The sequence below is a fragment of the Eucalyptus grandis genome, chromosome 11, assembly GCF_016545825.1.
Source record: "Eucalyptus grandis isolate ANBG69807.140 chromosome 11, ASM1654582v1, whole genome shotgun sequence".
NCBI lineage: Eukaryota > Viridiplantae > Streptophyta > Magnoliopsida > Myrtales > Myrtaceae > Eucalyptus > Eucalyptus grandis.
The window spans coordinates 30,736,229-30,757,816 of NC_052622.1; the positions used below are offsets into that span (position 1 = coordinate 30,736,229).

At 41.9% G+C, this 21,588-nt stretch overlaps 2 protein-coding genes and 1 pseudogene across 2 annotated transcripts; all 3 read left to right on the forward strand.

The window, feature by feature from the left end:
* The first annotated feature begins 2,647 nt into the window (after positions 1-2,647).
* LOC104425743 (delta(3,5)-Delta(2,4)-dienoyl-CoA isomerase, peroxisomal-like) lies at positions 2,648-5,007 on the forward strand. Its single transcript, XM_039304190.1, is given in 3 exon segments — positions 2,648-2,693; positions 2,696-3,289; positions 4,618-5,007. Coding segments are annotated over 3 exon segments (816 nt in total). The 5' UTR covers positions 2,648-2,662; the 3' UTR covers positions 4,809-5,007.
* A 1,173-nt stretch (positions 5,008-6,180) lies between these two features.
* LOC104425742 lies at positions 6,181-10,736 on the forward strand (annotated as a pseudogene).
* Positions 10,737-11,486: 750 nt separating this feature from the next.
* LOC104425749 (trafficking protein particle complex subunit 1) lies at positions 11,487-14,183 on the forward strand. The gene is made up of 4 exons (XM_010038533.3): positions 11,487-11,829; positions 12,625-12,739; positions 13,232-13,350; positions 13,738-14,183. Exons 1-4 carry the CDS (start codon positions 11,606-11,608, stop codon positions 13,787-13,789), a joined length of 510 nt encoding a protein of 169 aa, XP_010036835.1. The 5' UTR covers positions 11,487-11,605; the 3' UTR covers positions 13,790-14,183.
* Positions 14,184-21,588: the final 7,405 nt, after the last annotated feature.

Genomic DNA, 21,588 nt, shown 5'->3' on the forward strand with positions numbered 1-21,588 from the left:
CCTTCCTCAAGGATCTGGATTTGTCTTTTAAGCTTTTCTATTTCCGTTCTAGGACTTTCAAGATGATGATACCCTAAATGTTGTACAGATTCCAAGGCATGAAGCCTCTTCTGAAAATCTGAAAGCATTTTCTTGGTGGTTTCATCATATTTTCGCAAGTCTTGTTGCACATTCCCAATCTTGGAATCAATTACTTTGAAAGCATTGTTGTGTACTAAAAGAGTCTCCGATTGCCAATTTATGATAGCTTCAGTAATAGGAGTTCTTTTTTGTCTTCCATGCTCATCCACATCAGTGGGGGGTAGGTATCTTAGGGACATGCCTATATCTGCCTTGTGGATCAATAAACTTTTCTGGAGCGAGAAACGAGAGTTTGGAACTTTCACGAATAAGAGGAGAAAAGTCTGTTTCTTGGAACATTACGATGGAAGAGCTAGGTGGTGTTTTTGTTGAAACCTCAAGTGGGTAGGAATGTTTCTTTGCCCATTTTACAATTGACTTATAAAATAGAGAAATTGCTAGTTTTTTCGAGGAGGAGATGGAGGAGGTGATGGTGGTGGATCTGGTGATACAGAAGAAGGAACATTGAACTCTAGTGGTGGAGTTGGTGCATAGGAAACCATAAACTGGAATTTATCACACTCACCAAGAGTATCAACGGAGGAATCTCCATTTAAGTACCTTTGGTACATAAGGTCCCTTGGCTTTTTATGCTTCCTCCGAGGTAGAGGTTTTGCAAATGGGTCTACCTTATCATGAGAATTTGTACAATAAGAACATTGGCAGAAAGGATCCCAAAAACAATGATCATATTTGTCTTAATAGTAATGGACAGGATGTCCATCACTTTTGAAATATTTGACAAGTTTTTTTAGATCTTGCTCGGAAATTGACTCAGGGACACATGATTCAATCATAAAGAGAGTCTGGAAGATAGAAGGACCTTCTTCCTTTTCCTTACCAAATTCGATAGAAACAGTTCCATCTTTCTTTTGGATGAACTTATAGTCTGACGACTGAAAATGTTTGTTGTTCTAATGCAACTTTTCATAATTGGAAATCCAAGTCTATGTGGGAACATGGATGCATGATGCTTGATCATTTGCATGGAAATGAACAAAGCATCTTCATTTCCATTGTGGAAATTTAAGTCAAGAGCATGGTTCTTTACTCGGTAAACCATTTGGTAATGCAGTGTTGCTATTATAGAGTCAGTAGTTTGAGGGGCTCCAATGAGCTGAACTTGGACTTTTAGAAAATAGAGTAGCTGAGGGTCTGAAAGAGTAATATTGAAATTTGGATACATAATCACAAAGATTGTTCCAGCATTTAAAGTGGTTTGAACAGTACCAATGCAAGCATGCTAGTATTATAAAAATTTGGTATCCAACAATGCAATTCTTGCCACAATTGACAAGCCTTTACGACCATGAAAAGTAAGAGCAAGACGAACGGCTCCATAATGGACATGAGAATATCCTTGCTGAATCCACTATTTGGGAAACTTGGGAGGATCTGAAGAGTAACGAAGTACTCATTTTCAATGGCAGGAATAGGATGCTGATCAAACTTGGAGGACTGAACATACTCTTTTACTTCCTTCGGAGTTTGGCGAATGAGTTGGTGAATAGAACATATGGGAGAAAATGACGAAGAGGGTTTAGCAAAAGCAGAATAGGAGTTCATCAAGGGAAGCTGGGTTTAAGAGATCTTGGTTTCATCACTAAGAGAGACTTCATAAAGATAGTCTATCTTAGAAGCATTTGAAATCCGAAAATCAGAAGGGGTTGAAGGAGATGGAGATGCAACAAGAGAAACAGGTGCTTCTAGTATTTCTGGATGATCTACCATAATGTGAAGAGTTCTCCTCAACACTGGATTCACCTACTAAGCGCATGGAACGAATATCATTAGAAACAAAACCACGGCTTTAATACCATTGAATGAACCTAGACTTTAGAATCAGGGAAGACGAAGTCAGTTTCTTGAATCATCCAACTTTACAAGCATCCATACTAAATTTGTTATGATATACTAAATCAATAAATTAAGCAAATAGAAAGATTACTTAGAAATTCATGAGAATATCTCGAAATCTCATGAACCGATTAAATTTAGATATTTTGTTTTGGTGGATAGTGACCCTTGACCAAAAACAACTTATGTATAGTTTGTGGGATCGGAACAAGTGATGTCCACTCTCTAGTTCATAAGCTGAAAATCTCATGGCACCTCAACCAACTATGCTAATCATGTGGATTAAAAAGTAACAATTCTTTTTCTCCATTAGAAATGACAAATTACTAGCAATAAAATTTAAGAATTGACTTTGTGAGGACCCGCAAAATTTATGCATCATCGTCATTCGCGTTCTCTACAATCACTATTTATATATCAACATTCTCTCAATGCGTAATATATATAAACTCAGAGGTTACATTATTCCTAAATAACATTTCGCACAAGATATATGTCTAACCCAAAAACCTGACCCGAATCCGGCCCATCACTTGCCCGGCCCACGGTCTACTGGGCTCGGCCCAAAAAGAACAGTCCCGACAAACAAAGCGACCCGTTCCAGCTCCAGCTCCAGCTCCAGCTCTGAGGTGAGCTGCGAAACCTCGTCCCTTTCCCGATCTTCATCGTCTTCCTCGACCGGAAAATGGAGAAATTCAAGACCCTGGAAATCGTCCGAGCGTCTTCCACCTCCGCCTCAACCGCCCTTCCTCCCGCAACGCCCTCTCCCCCGACTCCTTCGCCGAGCTCCCCCTCGCCCTCTCCTCCCTCGACCGCAACCCCGACGCCCTCGTCGTCGTCCTCTCCGGCTCCGGCCACCATTTCTGCTCCGGCATCGACCTTGCCGCGCTCGACTCCATCGCCTCCGGCTCCTCCCCCCCATCCGGCGACCGAGGCCGCGCCGGCGAGCGGCTCCGCCGGCACATCAAGTACCTGCAAGACGCGGTGACGGCCATCGAGCGGTGCCGCAAGCCGGTGATCGCCGCCGTCCACGGGGCGTGCGTCGGGGGCGGCGTCGACATCGCCACCGCGTGCGACGTGAGGTACTGCACGGAGGATGCGTTCTTCTCGGTGAAGGAGGTCGACCTGGCGATCACCGCCGACCTCGGGACGCTGCAGAGGTTGCCGAGCATCGTGGGGTACGGCAACGCGACGGAGCTGGCCTTGACGGGTCGGAGGGTGTCGGGCTCGGAGGCGAAGGAGCTGGGGCTGGTTTCTCGGGTTTTCGGGTCGAAGCGCGAATTGGATGATGGAGTGAGAGTCATCGCTGAGGGTAAGTAGTTTCAGATTCTAGTATCTTGGTTTCTCAAAGCGAATAAAGTTATCTTTTTGCTGAAATATAATTCATATGCTGAAATGCCATATGCAGCGTTCACGGATTGCGTTAGTCATCATTGTATAGGACATTGAGTTATTCCTATCAGAGTTATATAGACCGATCCCGGTTTCATGGTTGAGCATTTCGGTGGGAATTGTAAGTTAGGCTGAGTCTTGGAACATTTGGTTATTAGAAACATTGTTTGTGGGTTTGATTTGGATTAGATTGGACACCTTGAGATGTCGAGCACTTACTTGACACTACATAAGAAACGGATTTGAGACCTGTTGGAATGGTTGAAATTAATGATCTTGTAAAGCTGGGTGGGATTAGTATGTGATCGTAATTCAAATGAAAAGATTGTGGCGATAAGGATCAGGCATTGGCAAGATGGTCATGACTCAGATGCCTGGAGCCAAAGGAGGCATTTCTTGGTTTTGCAGTGAAACGAGAGAAACTATAGGAGAACAATTAGTATGGCTTCAAATGATCAAAGTGTGGAAGGTTCCCAGTCTTAGCTTGGTTTTTCCTATTTCACAATAGACCCCAGCAGTGGTGAGCAGACCAAGCTCTTCATTCATAGAGTTTGAACCCGGTGGTGCCAAGATAATTGGAGTTATATCGGATACACCAAATCGACTTTGGCTCTTTCAAGGCATCTACTTTTTTTCATTTTGGTATAGCAGTCTAATTTAGAAATTTTGAGAATAAGCAAATTGAGATTGAAGTTGGATATAATTGAATGGCTTGGTTAAACCGAACCCAAATCAATAAACCGACAGACTAAATTTTGGGTTTAGTTCACATTAACTGTCTCCAGTTTACCAATTTTAGACTCTCTTGACATCCTCTCAGTGTGATGAAGGATAGAGTTACCATTTAGAATAGAAGGGCTCCACTTATCCATTTCTTCAAGGCTAAACCATGCATAGGATAGTATACTGAAGATGCTGGGTCATTGTTTTTCTTTGTTAAAATTGCTAATTACCCTTCAATTGCAGACCAGTGATGCGCATTTTTTGTTGCTAAACGAGGTTGTGGGGAAAAAATCTTGCCTATCGAGGTCATCACATCATTGAGTATATCCTTGTATAAATAGATAACAGCAAGTTGCAGGTGCAAAATAAAAAGTTCTCGTTTCGGGTAATACTACATATTGGATTGGGGACCAGAAAAGTTTCTTGCGTTGGTAAATCTTTCGAGGAGGCAGAGTTGTTTCTACTTTCTAGTGTTAATGCTCTGTTATCATTTTCTGAGAAAAATTGGTTCTATTTTGCGCACAGAGATTGCTTCCAAGTCCCCGATGGCCGTTACCGGCACTAAAGCCGTGCTGCTGAAGAGCAGGGACATGAGCGTAGATCAAGGCTTGGACTACGTCGCGACCTGGAACTCGGCAATGCTTCTGTCCGACGATCTAACGGAGGCCATCTCGGCACACAGGCAGAAACGGAAGCCTGTTTTTGCAAAGCTCTGATGGTCGGCATCACCATCGTAAGGCAGAAGAACCAATTCAATGCTTTACATGTAAAGGACTGCAAAAAGAAAGGAGGGAAGCCGATTCTTGGCCGGCTTCCAGCCTTGTTCGAATCACTGTGCTGCTTGTAATAATCCGCTCGTCTTGATTCGACGAAATTCATTCGTTTTTGGGCAATCGAGTTACTCGTTTAGATTTACTTATTGATCTCCCAATTTGAAGTTTTCTTTCTCTTTTATCTTTTGGGTCAAAACTCCACCTTCAAGTTATGCTCGCCTAATCTTGGAAAATCCCTAGTTGGGTCGTGGCAGAGGGCATTAATTGTTCAACAGAAATGAGTAAAAGAAGAAAGAAAGAGCAAAGTAATTCATATTCAACGATGAAACTGATCAGATATCCTCAGTTGCGTTCGTGAATCGCACCACCTCGCACCGTAGAAATGATAAAGCAGAATCAACTCTCCCATTCACCCCATGCTTCGTAATTACGTGATTCACGGCCTTAGCCGATCTGCCTTTTGAAATTCGATCGTTCTTTCCAAGAAAAAAATATGCTGCCTTTGTCGAATTTTCTCTCTCTTCGGGTGGTCAAAGAGGTGGGCATGGATGGCAGCAGTAGATTGATAGCTTCGTGCGCCTGCTGTTATAGCTTATGTAGCACGGATATTCTCCGAAAGCCTTCGTATTGTGTCCGACATTCCGACATGTATCTAACATACTTCGACACATCCCGACACGCTCCGACACGTGGTTAACTCTCTCCAACAAGTTCCGACACGCGAATCCCAGAATTTCGACACGCGATTCCGACACGCACGTGGTCAATTTTAAAAATTTCTAATACTTGAGGGGTCAAAATATAAATATACACAAAAAAAGTAATAAAAGAAGTAATAAAATTGCTATAAATATATATGCACGGGATCAATTTTTTTTTTTTTTAGTTTTGTTTTTTTTAGAATTTTTATTTTTTTAAATCTTTTACTATGAAAGAAGTAATAAAAAGTGCTATATATGATAAATAAATAAATTTAAAAATATCATTTCAGCATTTTTCTTCGAATAATGTTTTTTTCCTCTAAATTTTGTGTATTATTGTAACAAATAAAATAATAAATGATATTATTTAATATTTTTCGTGTAAATTAATTCTAAGCTATTATTATTATTATTTATGTATTTAATATATAACATATCGAAACTTGTGAAAAGTTTTTATTTTTAAAAAATAACGTATCAATATGTCTTATCATATCGTGTCGTGTGTCGCTTGTTCGTGTCGGTTCTACGTAAGTTATAGCATGCATGCGTTGGAGGGGAGACTGTAAAAGAAGCCGAGGACAAAAAAGGCCGGCACGTCATCCTTCTTCCACTCTCTTTTCAGATTTCGCAGCAGAAAGTTTCCGCCTTTCCGCTTCTCTCTCTCTCTCCCGCTCTCCTCGTTGTTCTCGAACCTCGGCATATTTCTTTCCTTTTTCCTGCCTCCTGCTGATCTCTCCTCGACCCCTGATTGGAACGAGAAGCGATGGGCGTCCTCCGCGGGCGGGACCCTCTTGGAATTTGGATTGGATTCTTGGGTGCTTGTGTGTTGGGGTGCTGTGGTGAGATGATTGGTTGAGCTCGAATGAATCTGTGAGCTTCGTGGCGCGGTAAAAGGCAAGTGGGTCTTTCTTGATCGCGAGTTTTAGGAGATGGGTTGCTTTCCTTGTTTTGATTCGAGGGAGGAAGAGATGCTCAACCCGGACAAGGGGAGCGACGACCCGAAACACGGCGTCCCGAATGCTTCCTCCAAGATTTCCAGCTTGCCGTCCGGTCGGTTTCGTTTAGTTTTTCACTGACGGATTCTTGCTCTTCTTGGTATTTCGCTTCTTGATCCGATCATTGGTAGGTGAGTTTCACCGAGATCGTAATCATGGTTTTAGCTTGATTAGTAGTAGTCCAATTCGTCGACGGAGTTTCCGGAGAGTAGGTTGGATTTCTTTTGCTGATGTAATAGCTTAGGATGATTTTTGATAGTTCAGGTCCGTCTGATTGATGAAAGGTATAGGTTTCTCTAATTCAAGTGCTTAGCTTGTCGGCATCCTGATTTGCTGATTCTGCAAGTCACTTGTTAATGTTGAGTGCCTTCGGATTGATAGCTGTTCAGCTATACGAGTGATGTATCAAATTTAAATCTTTGAGCTCGTGCCTGCAGAGGGCGATTGTTGTCCCCTGTGCACATAGTCATAGATCTCTTTGTTAAATGTCGAGTGGCGTGATTTGAAATTATCCGCATCTGTTTGCTGGTGAATTTTACAAGGGTAGAAAGACTGAGGTCTAGGAGCAATTTGGGGTCAAGAAGGGATCTAATTGGCCCTAAGGATGGACCAGGTATACATATGCTGCTCAAACCTTCACCTTCCGCGAACTCGCCGCTGCTACCAAGAACTTTAGGCCGGAATGTTTCTTGGGGGAAGGAGGATTTGGGGGTGTATACAAAGGGAAACTCGAGACCACTGGACAGGTGGATAACGTGCTCATTTTTATCATGTATGTGGCATTTTTATGGTTGCGTTTTTAGTAAATTAAAACCTGAATCAGCTAGTTGTCCCTTTCCAGGCTTTAGTTTTCGGTCCATGAACTGACTCTTTTACCTGAGGTTGGAAAGCTACATTTAGCTAGAACTTGTGATATCCTAAAGTGGCCTTTCTAGATCATCTAACACGTGGAAAAGGTTGGAATTCATAGAAAATTATACTGTTAAATTCGATTTCCATTCCAACCTTAGTTGCATTTCTTACCAACTAATCAACAGTCAAAACTATATTTAGCTAGAACTTGTGATATCCTAAAGTGGCCCTTCTAGATCATCTAACATGTAGAATTGGTAGGAAATCATAGAAAATTATACTGTTAAATTCGATTTCCATTCCAACCTTAGTCGCATTTCTTACCAACTAATCAGCAGTCGATTGGAACAATAGTTATCGACCATCCAAAATAAATAATAAAAGAACTCATTCCTGTAGGTTAGATCCAATTGAACTGTACTTATTGGTGGAGATTACTCTTTACTTAAATGATTTTAACTTCTTCTTCTTCTTCTTCTTCTTCTTCTTTTTTCTCTATTTTTTGAAAAGACCATGGTTGACGCTTGAATCAGTCAAACAGTGTATTTTTGAAAATCATGTCAATTCCCTCGGCAAGTGAAGCTAACACTTTTCGTGTGTTTGCCTCCAGTTTAGTGGAACTTTGTTTAGCCCCTTTTTCTTTCATTGAAAGGCTTTGTTGGCATTCATTTCTTAGGCAAATAAATTTGGAGCTAAAGTATGTTCACAAGCTGTGAACAGTGCAATCAATCCTTACAATTTTTCTGCTAAATCAGAAGAGCCTTAAGTTGGTGCAGCAGATCTTTTAATTGGAAAAACTTGGAGTAATTTTTTTTGTGAGTTTGACATGGTTGGCTTTTTCAATGACTTATTAAGAGCTTCAACTTTATTGCATTTGTCTCACAATTGTCAAGAATTTTGAAATTGTCAGATTGACATTATAGATAAAATTTCTGCCCAGGATAAATCATGTAACCAAATTGAAGATTCAGATGCTGTCAGACAAGTACTGTGAAAACCATATTTTGGCTGGCTGTGGTTCTGTTCCATTAAATTCTCATATCTTGTGGAGCTACTCATGACTTTCTTGTATGTGCTGTTATACATGGTTCGTACTTTGACCTTAGTCATTTGTAGGTTGTTGCAGTTAAACAACTGGATAGGAATGGTCTCCAGGGTAACCGTGAATTTCTGGTGGAGGTTCTGATGCTGAGCCTTCTGCATCACCCTAATCTCATGAGTCTGATTGGTTACTGTGCTGATGGCGACCGACGGCTTCTTGTCTATGAAGTCATGCCCTTTGGATCATTGGAAGATCATCTTTTTGGTAATGTTGATTATCCTTAATGAAAGTTTTTTTTTTCTATAATTCATCTCGGTAATCCAGTATATATTTCTTTGCACTTCCCTAGAACTCTGGCTTGAAGTGGCCTAGCACTGAAAGTGTGAACTTGAATTTTATTGCATTCTAACAAGAAGATATAGATTTGGTACTATAATTTTTATTATGTTGACATGCGTTCACTTTCTGGCTCAATTATGTGAAAATCAGCTCTTTGTAATAGGCAACTGATATTAGCATTATGCTATTGGTACAGATCTTCCACCAGATAAGGAACCGTTAGATTGGAACACCAGAATGACGATAGCAGCTGGTGCAGCCAAAGGTTTAGAGTACCTCCATGACAAAGCAATTCCCCCAGTTATTTATGGAGATTTCAAGTCATCCAATATATTACTGGATGAAGGGTTCCATCCCAAGCTCTCTGATTTTGGTCTCGTGAAGCTTGGTCCTGTTGGAGACAAATCACACGTTTCCACAAGGGTCATGGGCACTTATGGATATTGTGCTCCGGAGTATGCAATGATGGGACATTTAACCGTTAAATCTGACGTTTATAGTTTTGGGGTAGTCTTCTTAGAGCTGATCATGGGACAAAAAGCCATCAACAGCTCCCGTCCGCATGGGGAACAGAATCTTGTAACATGGGTAATTCTAGTTTAACTTATGTCTCGGTTGCATGACCATGAATTCCATCTTAATTGGACTACTTCTGCTTTGTTAACCTATAAGGCAATGTCTTAGAATAAGTTAGTGAGTATTTAATGTTCTTGAAGAATTTCTTCACAGATGAAAATGAAAACAAGTTTCAAGTTATTCTTCCTTTTAGAAGTACATCTAGGTGCTTTTGGAATGGAAAGAGTTTTCAGAGTGAAGCGTTCTGTCACTACATAGTTTTAATTGAATAGCAACATAGCTGAACACATAGGAAAACAAAGCGATTGCAAGTTAAAGTCTCTTTTTGATGCTTTCAGAGCTGGGCTTTATAGAGTAGTTCTGAGAAACGGTAACCACAAAGCAGTTTCACAAGCTTGGCTTTGCCTCTATTTTTGAAAACCTTTAGGGAAGGTCTTTTCCAAACAAATTCTAAGTTGCTTTTTTTGATGTTTTGCCTGTGCAGGCACGTCCACTATTCAATGAAAGGTGAAAATTCTCGAAATTGGTGGATCCAAGTCTGCAAGGGCATCATCCAATGCGAGGTCTATATCAGGCACTTGCTGTGGCATCCATGTGTATACAAGAGCAGGCAGTTGCACGTCCTCTCATTGGGGACGTGGTGACGGCTCTTTCTTACCTAGCGAACCAGGCGTATGATCCCAACATAGCTTCTAATTATGGGAACAAAGGATCCGGCGTTGATGAGAGAGGCAGCAAGATTTTGAGGAATGAGGATGCCGGAGGTTCCGGGCGCAGCAGGTGGGAATTCGAGGGGTCCGAGAAGGACAATTCTCAAAAGGACAGTAAGTTGTTAAATAGGGACTTGACAAAGGGCTGTTGTGGAGGCGAAGATGTGGGGAGAGAATTGGCGAGAGAAAAGATGGCAGAGCGCTCAAGGCAGTTTCGATGGATCTAATGGCTGGTTATCTTGATCGACAATTTCTCGCTTTGTTTCCTCCTTGAGCCTCCCCTTGGCTTGCTTTCTGTGAACTTATACGAAGCAAACGCAGGGCATTCACGTCGTGTTGTGCATATTCCATTTTGTCGAAGGGAAATGAGCGGAGAGATTGTGGTTGAGCCAGGAGGACTTGGTCCCTGCTTCTCTAACTCGGCTCTTTTTCGGGTCTAATCTCTCCATTCTCTGTTTATACTTTCTTGAAATTTGGAGGAAGAGGGATTTGGGTGTACATGATTGCTAGAACAGCATTATAGATAAGAGAATCCAAAGGAAGAGGGAGATTGTCTGTCTTGTAATGCTTGTGCTGAATCTTGTAAGTCTATTCTGAGCAGGATTTGGCTGCATATTCTAGCTCTAGTTTTAAGCAGCATCGGATCTCCTGAATTGCCGCGCGGTTGGTAGTGCAACTCCCTTTGGTTTCGAATGTTTCTTGCTCCTTTGCTCATCACAGGGACATTGCAAATGATGCTAGTTTTTGAGGTCCTATCCGATTGGAGCTACAAGTCGTTCATTTGACTCCCTTCCTGGGCATGAATTTCAACTAAAATCGCTTGCAATATTAGAAGCACCATATGATAAAATGGAACAATAAGTTAGTTCTACCCAACCGCGGCATGAGCATTGTCGACTAGGATGGGTTCAAATAAACCAGTAATTAGCTGGATCTGTAATTAGATAACATGATAATTGGGTTTGAATATACTAGTAATTAACTCGATATTTGATTCGAAAGATCCGATAATGGAAGAATTTATATCTTTTGAGATATTGTCTTAAGCACTTTTCTTCTTCATTCAATTGTATATGGATTGAGTCGGGGACTTAATAAAGTTTTTTGGGATAATGATATAAACAATCTCTGAACTCTGACTCGATGTATAATTTGATACTTGAATTTTTAATTTATTAATTTTGACTCAATATGCAATATGGTCACTGTTTGGATAAAGACATAGTTGATCATGGTTAGGTCAACATTAGTTACTGATCCCTAAGGTTGCTCAACGTCCATCCGGTCGCCTAGGGTCCTAGGTGGCCCGCCGTTCTTCTTTATTATTTCCTTTTCTAATTTTAATTTTTTCTCGCAATAAGTATTTTTGCAAGTTGTTTACCAATACTATATGCTCTGCATAAAAAATCCTATTTACCGCGAAAAGCTTCAACGCAGCAAATTTTATTTTCTACACTCTATACTCATATAAATCGACGGGAACGCCATTTCTCCTTGCGAAACCGCGATCTGGGAAGGGAGGATGCAGTTCTTCGGGGGCTCCGACGTCAGCCCGTCGCCGCCGGCGCCGACGGCGGCGGGGCACAACGCGAACGTGATGTACATGTTCAACCGGAACGGGGTGTGCCTGTTCTACCGGGAGTGGAACCGGCCCCTCCGGACCCTGAACCCGCAGCAGGACCACAAGCTCATGTTCGGCCTCCTCTTCTCCCTCAAATCCCTCACCGCCAAGATGGACCCCACCAGGTAATGTCCCTTCTCTCCCGATCTTTCCTCGAATTCGTGGGGAAGTTGAATGAATTCCCGAGGTGCGGTTGGCGAATCGCGCGAGGCTTCGGAAATGGCGGGTCTTGATCTGTCTGAGTGTAGAATTTTGCATCTTTTTTTGCGTTGTCTTAGGAATGTAGATGCCTTTCGGTTGCTTGATGATCTGCTTTGACTTAGATTCTTAGACGTAATTGGTCTCCGAGCACTCTCCCAAATGGTTAATTGCGATTAAATGTTGCTGGAATCTCGCTGAAATAAGTGGCCTTTTGAATCGTGTGTGTTCAAGTTGGGCACCATTTGATGGTAATCCGGTTTTTTTAATTTGGTAATTTACTTGTTCTTTCGCGGAATTGCTGTTTATCCTCACGAATGGTCAGCGAACCTTTGATTGAGGGGACTTTGAAAAATTTTCAAGTCAAGTTCGAGCTCAAAGGAAGAGAAAAATCTAACAGAAGTTGAACCTGCTGTAGAAATTTTAGACTTCATGAAATTTGTGTTTCTTTTGTTTATGTGCATTCCCATGCTCCTCGTGCATGCAAACATGTGACAAACCTCAGTGTTAAGCATTGCAAACCTCAAAACTCAACTTAACTTAATATTCGAGTAGTCATTTAGTCGAGTTCAAGTAGCTCATGAGTAGGAGGAATTTTTGGTGCCGTGAGCTTGAAGTTGCAAAACCTTTCCATAGCCAAGTGCCAAGTATGTCGGAGAAGATAGAGGAGAACCGGATGTTCAGCAATTAACTTGCACACTCTCTGTTTTTTCCTCTTGCAGTGTGGATAGAGGAAATCTTGGGGTGCCGCAGTTACCAGGCCAGGGTTGTTCATTTCACAGTTTCCGCACTAACACATACAAACTTAGTTTCATGGAAAGTCCTTCTGGTATAAAGGTTAGATCACCTTATTCTGCAGTCTTTGGAGTATTTTTCTATCTCAGATGTTGCTCATAATGAGCGTGCACTAAAAACTTCAATAATCTTAGCAAATTAGCAAGACCTGTTAAAACTGAGCATTATTAAGGAACAGACACCTTTTGCGACGTATCTAAAGGCACCACACAATTGGAAGGTGTTTGTGCCTCCATAATTGCATAATACAAGAGGGAAATGGTTTGCTCCTGTTAACTCCATTTTTCTGTGCATTGACTACTTATTATTTATGCTCAACAATGCAAAATGAATTTGTTGAAAATCACATTGCTGTATGTTAAGGGATTTGGCTTATGCTTCTATTTCAGCAAATACATTAACGTCACTGCGTTCTTGGATCAGATCTTTGCCCATTAGTGTACTTCTTCTTAGAAGACTCTTACTAACCATCAATCTGTTCTCCTGTTTTTTTTTTCCTATTTCCTGGTCATCTTATTCCTCGTGCCCTTGCAGATAATATTGGTTACGGATCCCAGGACTGGTGATCTACGAGAAGCTTTGAAGTATATATACAGTCTATATGTTGAATATGTGGCTAAAAACCCTCTCTATGATCCAGGAACTCCTATCAGGTGAGTGATGAACTTTTGTTGGTTTAAGATGGTCAATTAGATGACGCGTGTCAATGTTGATGATCTATTATTGAAATAGTGTTCCATAGGGGACCAAAATAGTCAGGTTGTCTGCTAGAAATATCTGTCTGTTAAAATTCTCAATGATACTTTTTTGTCATTCTGGATAATAAACCCTGCACTGTCCCAATGCTTTTGATTCGGGTCATCAGTTTCAGGACCGAGCTTGCATCTTTTTTATACTAGGTACTTCTGTGGATGTATGATTTGGAATTTGGGATAAAGACATTTCGTGGTGACCATTGCTTTTCTTTCTGTGAGTTATATTTGCATAACTGCAGAAGCTGTTATTTTCTCTCCTTACACCTTTTCTTATCCTTTTTGAAGGTGTGACTTTTTTAATACAAATCTTGACCAATATGTAAGGAGCATTTCGTAAAGCATTGGGACAGTGCAGGGTATGGAGCTAAATACGTATATGCTTTTTCGCCATGGATCAAGCTTAGTGGACAATCTGGAGAATTGGTTGATTGTGATGTGCCGGCTTGGTGTATTATGCGCCTCTCTCTTTGCTGCCAGTGCTCGTCCAACTCCAATCTTCCTATGATTGTGTATCCGCCGCTTCCTTTTTAAACGGATTGGTCGAGGAATTTTTTTTATGCTCCTCTTTCTTCTATATATATGATAGTGATTGTTGCTGTGGACATGATGCTGTACCCTCTCTTTTTTCCCATCTTTTACTGCTTTATCACTGAGATGCACAAACTTTGTTGGAAGGCATTGATTCTCGTATCTCATTTTAAATTGAGCCCGGATAGGTTTGCTTGATTCAAGATGCATAAAATTGCAAGCATCTGCAGTGAACTTTTGATATTGCCTAGTTATGGGTGATCAATATCATGGAGAATTATGTGCTGGGAAAATTCCAAATATGGGCCTAAAGTGCTCTTATTTTTTCAAATTACAGCTAGAAGTGAACCTTGTTTAAGATAAGGACCTGAAATATTTTCATTTTTTCAAATAAAGATTGAAGTGAATCTTATTTTAAATAAAAACCTAGATGACAATATTAGTTTCAAAGAATGACCTAATTTTGTGGTTGGTCAATGGCTTTTTTTTTTTTTCCTTTTTTCTTTTTGAATTTTTTCATTCCTTCTTTTTTCTTTTCCATTTTTCCTTTTTCCGATTTGTTCTTTCTTCTTCACTAGTGGCTGGTCTTAATGATAGTTGGGCACCAATGATGCTTGGAGAGGGTTGGCAAGGGTTGCCCTTGCCTTGGGTGAGGCCGCCCTTGAAAGCCACAAGCGCTAGCCACAAGCAAGGCTGGTCCTTGCCAGTGACTAGTCGGGATGGCCGGGCCCTCATCAAAAAGAAAAAAAAATGAAAAGAAAATTTTAAAATTTTAAAATAAATTAAGATTGTCTTTTGACAAAATTGCCTTAGTTGAAAGAAATATTTAGCTAGTCAGTGATCTTCGAGGTTAGACCCTTATTTAAAATTGCCATCGCGACTCTAGGCTTTTATTTGAGACTTACATGGCCGTTTAGGCCCTTATTTAACACAAACTCCATTTCAAGCTTTTATTTGAATTTTTCCCTTATATACCTTTAGCTTCACTACGAAAGTATTTCTTGATCCTTGTGACGTTGTAGTACATACTTTTGGTAGGCCTAGATCGGTCATCACCCTCATCGATATCATTCATGCTCAATCCTTGTTATCAAATTGATGCGAGGGATTCTGATTGGTCTTAAAGGACCTAAAAATTTAATCCTAGTATTCGATATTTGCTTGGGTGACTATGGCTCCTAGAAAGCAAACCTAGAATGGCAGTAGAGGGCCATGGTCATTCATCTGGCCGAACATAAAAGGCTCTTATTGAGCCTTATACAACAATCAAAGTAGATTGATCCCCACTGGGCTTCAATCACCTTTTCTAAAGAAACAAAACTCTAGATATCATACGTCAAGATGTAATCAGAAGTTGCTTAACATTGATAATTTCATTGCCTCTTCCTTTGTGAATGCATTTGAGATGAATTCAATTCATTTTTTGTGGAATTCTAGGTACGTTACTTAAGAGCATGCCACCATCCCCGGCTTTAAACCATCTATATTATTACATGAGGAGAAAATTACGATTCATTTATTCTTTTGTTTCCTAAATTCAGATAACATCTTTTTTCTTAACGGTTCCTTGGGGGATCATAAGACAGATGCAATGAATTGATATGAAAAACCTCACTTTGGGAGGCAAATCTCCCCAAAACAGGAACTTGGATTGCGTTGAAAAAGGGTTACCCCCAATTGGTACTCCAATAGAAATATATCCTGATGCTTGATTTAAAATGATCCACATTCATTTGCTGGTGAAGTATTGCGGGAGCAGAAAGACTCCGCATTTATTTGCTGGTGAAATATTAGGAGCCACAAATTACAGAAGCATTGTGGGGTCGAAAAGGGATCTAATTGGCCCTAAGGATGGACCGGGTGCCCCTTTGAAACCCTCTCCGCCATGGAGCTTCCTCTCTACCGAATGGGTAGTCCCCCTCTACCAAATGGGTAGTTCCTTGCAGATTCACTCAAATTCCATCTTGAAACCTCTGTTTGCTTTGATTCTTCGCTCCCCCCTCCCGCAAATCTTTGGGCGTTGCGGCGTCTAATCACGCTCCCCATTGTGACAGTTTCAAAACCCTAATTTCTGCCATCTTCCTCACTACTCATCACTCTTCTGATTCACTCCTCTGAGCTCCCTTCAACCCACAAATCCACGAACCATCGACCCAAAACTCCATAAATCCACGAGCTATACAGAAATCCACCCCTACAAACAAAATGGCAGATCAGAACACTGAAGACAGAAGGCTCGCGGCTCTGTGTAAAAGCATGGGACATCTATGGAACGCAAATCGAAGTTGTCAATCTCCTGTGTACTATCTCACCCGAAAAACTCGGTGAGTGCCGCAAAACACTTTTCGGCGATTCTACACAAACCCAGCCTTGAACTATAATGCCTTCATAACCCTAATGAGGAAAGCTTGGAGAACAGAGAACTTCACCTACGCAACACTGGAACCAGGTTTCTTCTCTTTCTCCTTTCATTCGGAAGCAGAGGCTCAGAGAGTGCTCCAATCGGGACCTTGGTCATTCTCCAGCCACCTCCTTATCCTTAGGCGGTGCGAACCTGATACACCAGAGTTTTGTTATGATTTCAATCACTGTGATTTCTGAGTAAAGTTCTTGGGTTTACCTTATGGGAGAGTTACCTATGATGTGATAGAAGAAATAGCCTCCAAACTAGGAACAGTTGTTGAAGTAAAGCTCGAGGAAAAGGGAAACAGCACCTACAAAGTGGGTAAAGCCCGAGTGACACTGGCATTAGAAAACCCGTTGAAAACCGGAGTAATTGTAAACCTAGACCATAAGAAGCTGTGGGTCGAATTCAAATATGAAAGACTGCCCTATTACTACTACTCATGTGGCAAAATTGGTCATTATGCGACGGAATGCACTGAAATACCCTACAAGGAGTCAGGGCTGGAACAGAACTTACCGGCTAGATGCGGGGATTGGCTGCGTGCTGAGGTGAAGGCTCTAAGCCCTTATGGTCAAATATTCTATGGAAATAAGGAAATTCCTCCTGATGATGTAGATGTAGTGCTTGAAACCCCCTTATCTCCGGTACCTGAAATAGAGCAAATCAGCTCACCATCATCCCAGCAAACTCAGGTATGCGATCCACGCTCAAAAGGAAAGGAAATTTACCTGCCCTCCTCAGCTCGAGAACTAATTCTGTTTGAAGAAAGAAGTCCCCAGAAGCGAGGAAATAGTTGTATTGATGAAGAATCAATCTTGACACTCCAAGAGGAACAGATGAAGGAAGCTGAGATTGAAATGGCAACGACCCCCCTGCAAAGTTAAAAGGGAAGAGTGTGAAGTTAACAAATTCAAAAAAAGTGAAGCGATTATGTCCCTATGGAGCACAAACATCAGCTCAACTTTCAGAGAAAACCAATCAACTAGTGGATGCACCTATTCGGGTGGCAGAGAAGTCAGACCAATGGGCTCTGGTGGCTAGCCCTAATAAGCCACCAGATTACCCATGAAGATCTTAAGCTGGAATTGTCAGGGGCTGGGCAATCCCCTGACATTCCAGGAACTGCGAGTCACTGTGACTCAGGAACGGCCCAATATAGTTTTCATTATGGAAACTAAAAACTCGTAACGTAAAGTGCTCGAATAAAAAAGGAGGCTAAATTTCCAAAACAGTTATATAGTCAATCCGGAGGGAATAGCAGGGGGCTTAGGTCTATTATGGGATGATCATCTGCAGGTATCGATTGACTCCTCCTCAGCCACGGCCATATTTACACAATGTCACCTGAAAAACAGCAACCAGAAAATGAAAGTTATTTTCGTCCATGCTCCAACTGTATTTAGGGAAAGAATTGAGTTATGGGAACAGATCTCCTCAGTCAGTATGCATTATCGAATACCTTGGTTGTGCTTGGGAGATTTTAACGAGATATTAAATCACTGGGAGAAAGTAGGCAAACACAGAGCTGAAACTTACAAGCTAACTGCTTTCAGAAGCTTCGTTAATCAATGCTCCCTCATGGATCTTGAAAGCAAGGGGTGTTCCTACACCTGGTCAAATAAACGTGAGGGAGAAAATTTGGTCAAAAAAAGACTAGATAGGGCCTTTTGCTTGCTTCAGTGGAGACTTACTTACCCAGAGGCCGAATGCATTGCTCTCCCGGCGATAGGCTCTGATCATACTCCTCTCTTGTTATCCCTGGCTCAACCTAAGAGAAGGAAAATAAAGCAATTCAAGTATGAAGCATACTGGAACGAAGATGGAGAAAGCAAAAACATAGTCACAGAAGTATGGAACGACCCTCTCACAAAGGATCTTACCTCGGCTGATAAACTGAAGCAAGTACAGTAGAGGCTGACACAGTGGAGCAAGCACAAGTTCGGCCATGCAAGGAACAGGGTCAACTGGCTAAAAGGAGAACTCCAAAACCTGATGAACAGTACTCAAACCACCGGAGAATAAGTTAAACATAAAGAGATTATCAAAGAAATTGATAAGCTATGGCGTCAAGAGGAGATGTTTTGGGGTATGCGATCACGAATTAGCTGGCTAAAATGGGGCGATAGAAATACACAGTTTTTTCATGCGACAACAGTTCAGAGGAGAAGTCAAAACCAGATAACAATGCTGAAAAATGAGTATGAAGTATGGATTCGAGGGGAACAACAGATACAGGGGATGACAACACAATATTATAAGAATCTATACACCTCAGTGGGCTTCAGGGATTGGCAACCTATTATACAGAACATCCCTACTTTAGTAGATGATCGGATGAACCATACCTTGATAGCCCCACTCACCGAGGAGGAAATTACCACAAAGCAATGCTGGTGGGAGCTTTCAAGGCTCCCGGTCCCGACGGGTTTCACGGAATATTCTATAAAGAGAATTGGCCAGCAATCTCCAAGGGGATTTTCCAAGAAATACGGTCTTTCTTCAATTCCGGTCAGCTTGATCCCGCATTAAACAAAACACTCATTACACGATTCCAAAAGTCCCACTGAAAAACTGGAGCAATACCGCCCAATTAGTCTATGCAACTTCCTATATAAAATCATTTCCAAAGTACTCACAAACAGGCTCAAACCAATTCTACCATACATAATCGCAGAGGAACAGAGCGCCTTTGTGGGAGGTAGGCAGATTCAGGATAACATATTGATGGTTCAGGAGGTGCTGCATAGGCTGCGAACCAGTAACATGAAGAAAAAATTTCAAGCAGTCCTAAAACTAGACATGCAAAAGGCGTACGATCGCATCGAATGGGACTTTCTACAGGCTTGTCTAACACAATTAGGCTTCTGTGATTTCTAGATTCAGAGGATCATGCAATGCGTGAGCACAGTATCTTTCAGCATAAACTTAAATGGAGAGCCTTTACCTTCATCAAACCTACCTGTGGATTGCGCCAAGGGGACCCCCTCTCACCTTACCTCTTCATCATCGTCGCCAATGTGCTCTCCATTCTAATGAAGAAAGCTGTACAGGAGGGCTCTCTTACTGGGATCAAGTTGAACAACCACTGCCCTACCTTATCTCACCTACTCTTTGCCGATGACTCTATCTTCTTCCTGCATGGAACAATTGTTGAATGTCAGAACTTGGCTGGCCTCTTAAATCAATACTGTTTTGCCTCTGGCCAAGTAATAAATCTCAACAAATCAGGCATCTATTTCAGTAAAGGATGTCCTACAGCTCTCAGGAGAAACATGGCATCAACACTTCGAGTACCAGAAATTACAAAGATAGGTAAGTATTTGGGCATACCTTCAGACTGGGGGCAATCCAAGAAAGACATGTTTGCATGGATCCTAGCTCGGGTCAACTCCAAACTGGATAGCTGGAAGGAAAAACTGTTATCAAAAGCAGGGAAGGAAATTCTTCTGAAAGCAGTAATTCAAGCGATCCCACAATATGCCATGTCAATCTTTAAAATTCCTACTTCAATTTGTAAAGCAATCGAGAAAAAAGTTGCAGCGTTTTGGTGGAAAAGCAATGAAAAAAAGGCTGGCATTCATTGGAAGAAGTGGGACTTGCTAAAAACCAGGAAGAGTGAAGGGGGCATGGGTTTCAAGGATCTACAGACTTTCAATACAACAATGCTAGCAAAACAGATGTGGCGAATTATCACTAATCCAGACCTACTGGTAAGTCAATTATTGAAAGGCCTTTACTACTCACATGGAGATTTTGGCATTTGGTAGAGGCTCACGGCCCTTGTGGGGATGGCGAGCCTCATCAAGGCAAGGGATTCAGCTTGCTCCTCGGGTGATGAACCGGATAGGAAATGGAAAAAACATCAATCGAACAGAGAGGTGGTTAAAAAGCGGCACAATAGGAGGACTAGCATCAAACCATGAACCAGACAAAGTATCAGATATAATCAATCCAGACACAGGAACATGGAATGAGCCTCTTCTACATTCAATGTTTGACGACCGAACAGTACGAGAAATTCTAGCCACACCCATTGGCTTACCTGATGAAGAGGATCAAATGGTATGGATGCACACAAAATCAGGTCAGTATTCAGTAAAAAGCGGTTATTTCACATTCCGAAATGTCTCCGTCTCATCACAGAACACACAAGCCACATCATCTTACACACCAATCCCGATCTCGGAAATTTATTTGGCACTCCACAACCCCACCCAAAATAAAAATTTTCCTCTCGGAACGCATGCAACAACGCCCTTGCAACTATGGAAAATCTACACCACCGAAGGATCGTACCTTCCCGATATGCCCCCGTGCAACCGGAAGTCGAAACACTAGAACACACGCTCCTCCTCTGCTCATGGACAACCAAGGTTTGGAAGTCCGCCCCTCTGCATCTACGGATATCTAGATTTGGACTCACCCGATTTGAAGATTGGATCTGCAGCATAAAACGAAACCCAGTCACCTCGGGCAAGTTCAACCACATAGCGATCACACTATGGATTATCTGGAAGGAAAGAAATTGGAGCATCTTTAACCATCAAATACCCAGACCGCAAGAAACAATAGCCAGAACAGAGGCGCTCGCAGAGAGCTTCACAGATCTAAACAAAAAACCAAAAAGCAAGAATAGATCTGAGGCCTTATCTGAAGCCTGGTGTCCACCTCCTCCGGGATCGATACGAATCAATCTCGACGCATCTTTTGAACCAGATACGGGACGAAACGAAGTACTCGGCGAAGCAAGAGAACTTCCCGGCACGAGCTGCCATCGCAGGTGTTTGCAGAGATCACGAGAGGGTTCCTCGTCGATGGATTCGCCAAGATAGTCGAGGCCACTTCGCCTCTTCACGCGGAAGCGATCGCGATGGAAGAAACCCTAAAATTCGTACGAAGCCGTGGATTTCTCTCTCCTCAAGTACACTATGACTTGTTTGCCTTTAGTGCAAGCGTTAAAGACTTCAACCGAACCGAGTTGGGAAGCGCAACCGCTTCGAACCGGGCCCGAGCACAACTCGATCATCTACCGGGCCTATCCTTGGCCCACTGCAATAGGAGCACGAACCGATCTGCGGATTGGATAGCGAAGGCATGCCGCACAAGCAGACTACCCCAGAACTGGATATCTAATCCCCCCTTGCTTTATTTGATCTTCTTTGCACTGACACTCTGAGTGTAATTTTCCCTAGCATTAAATA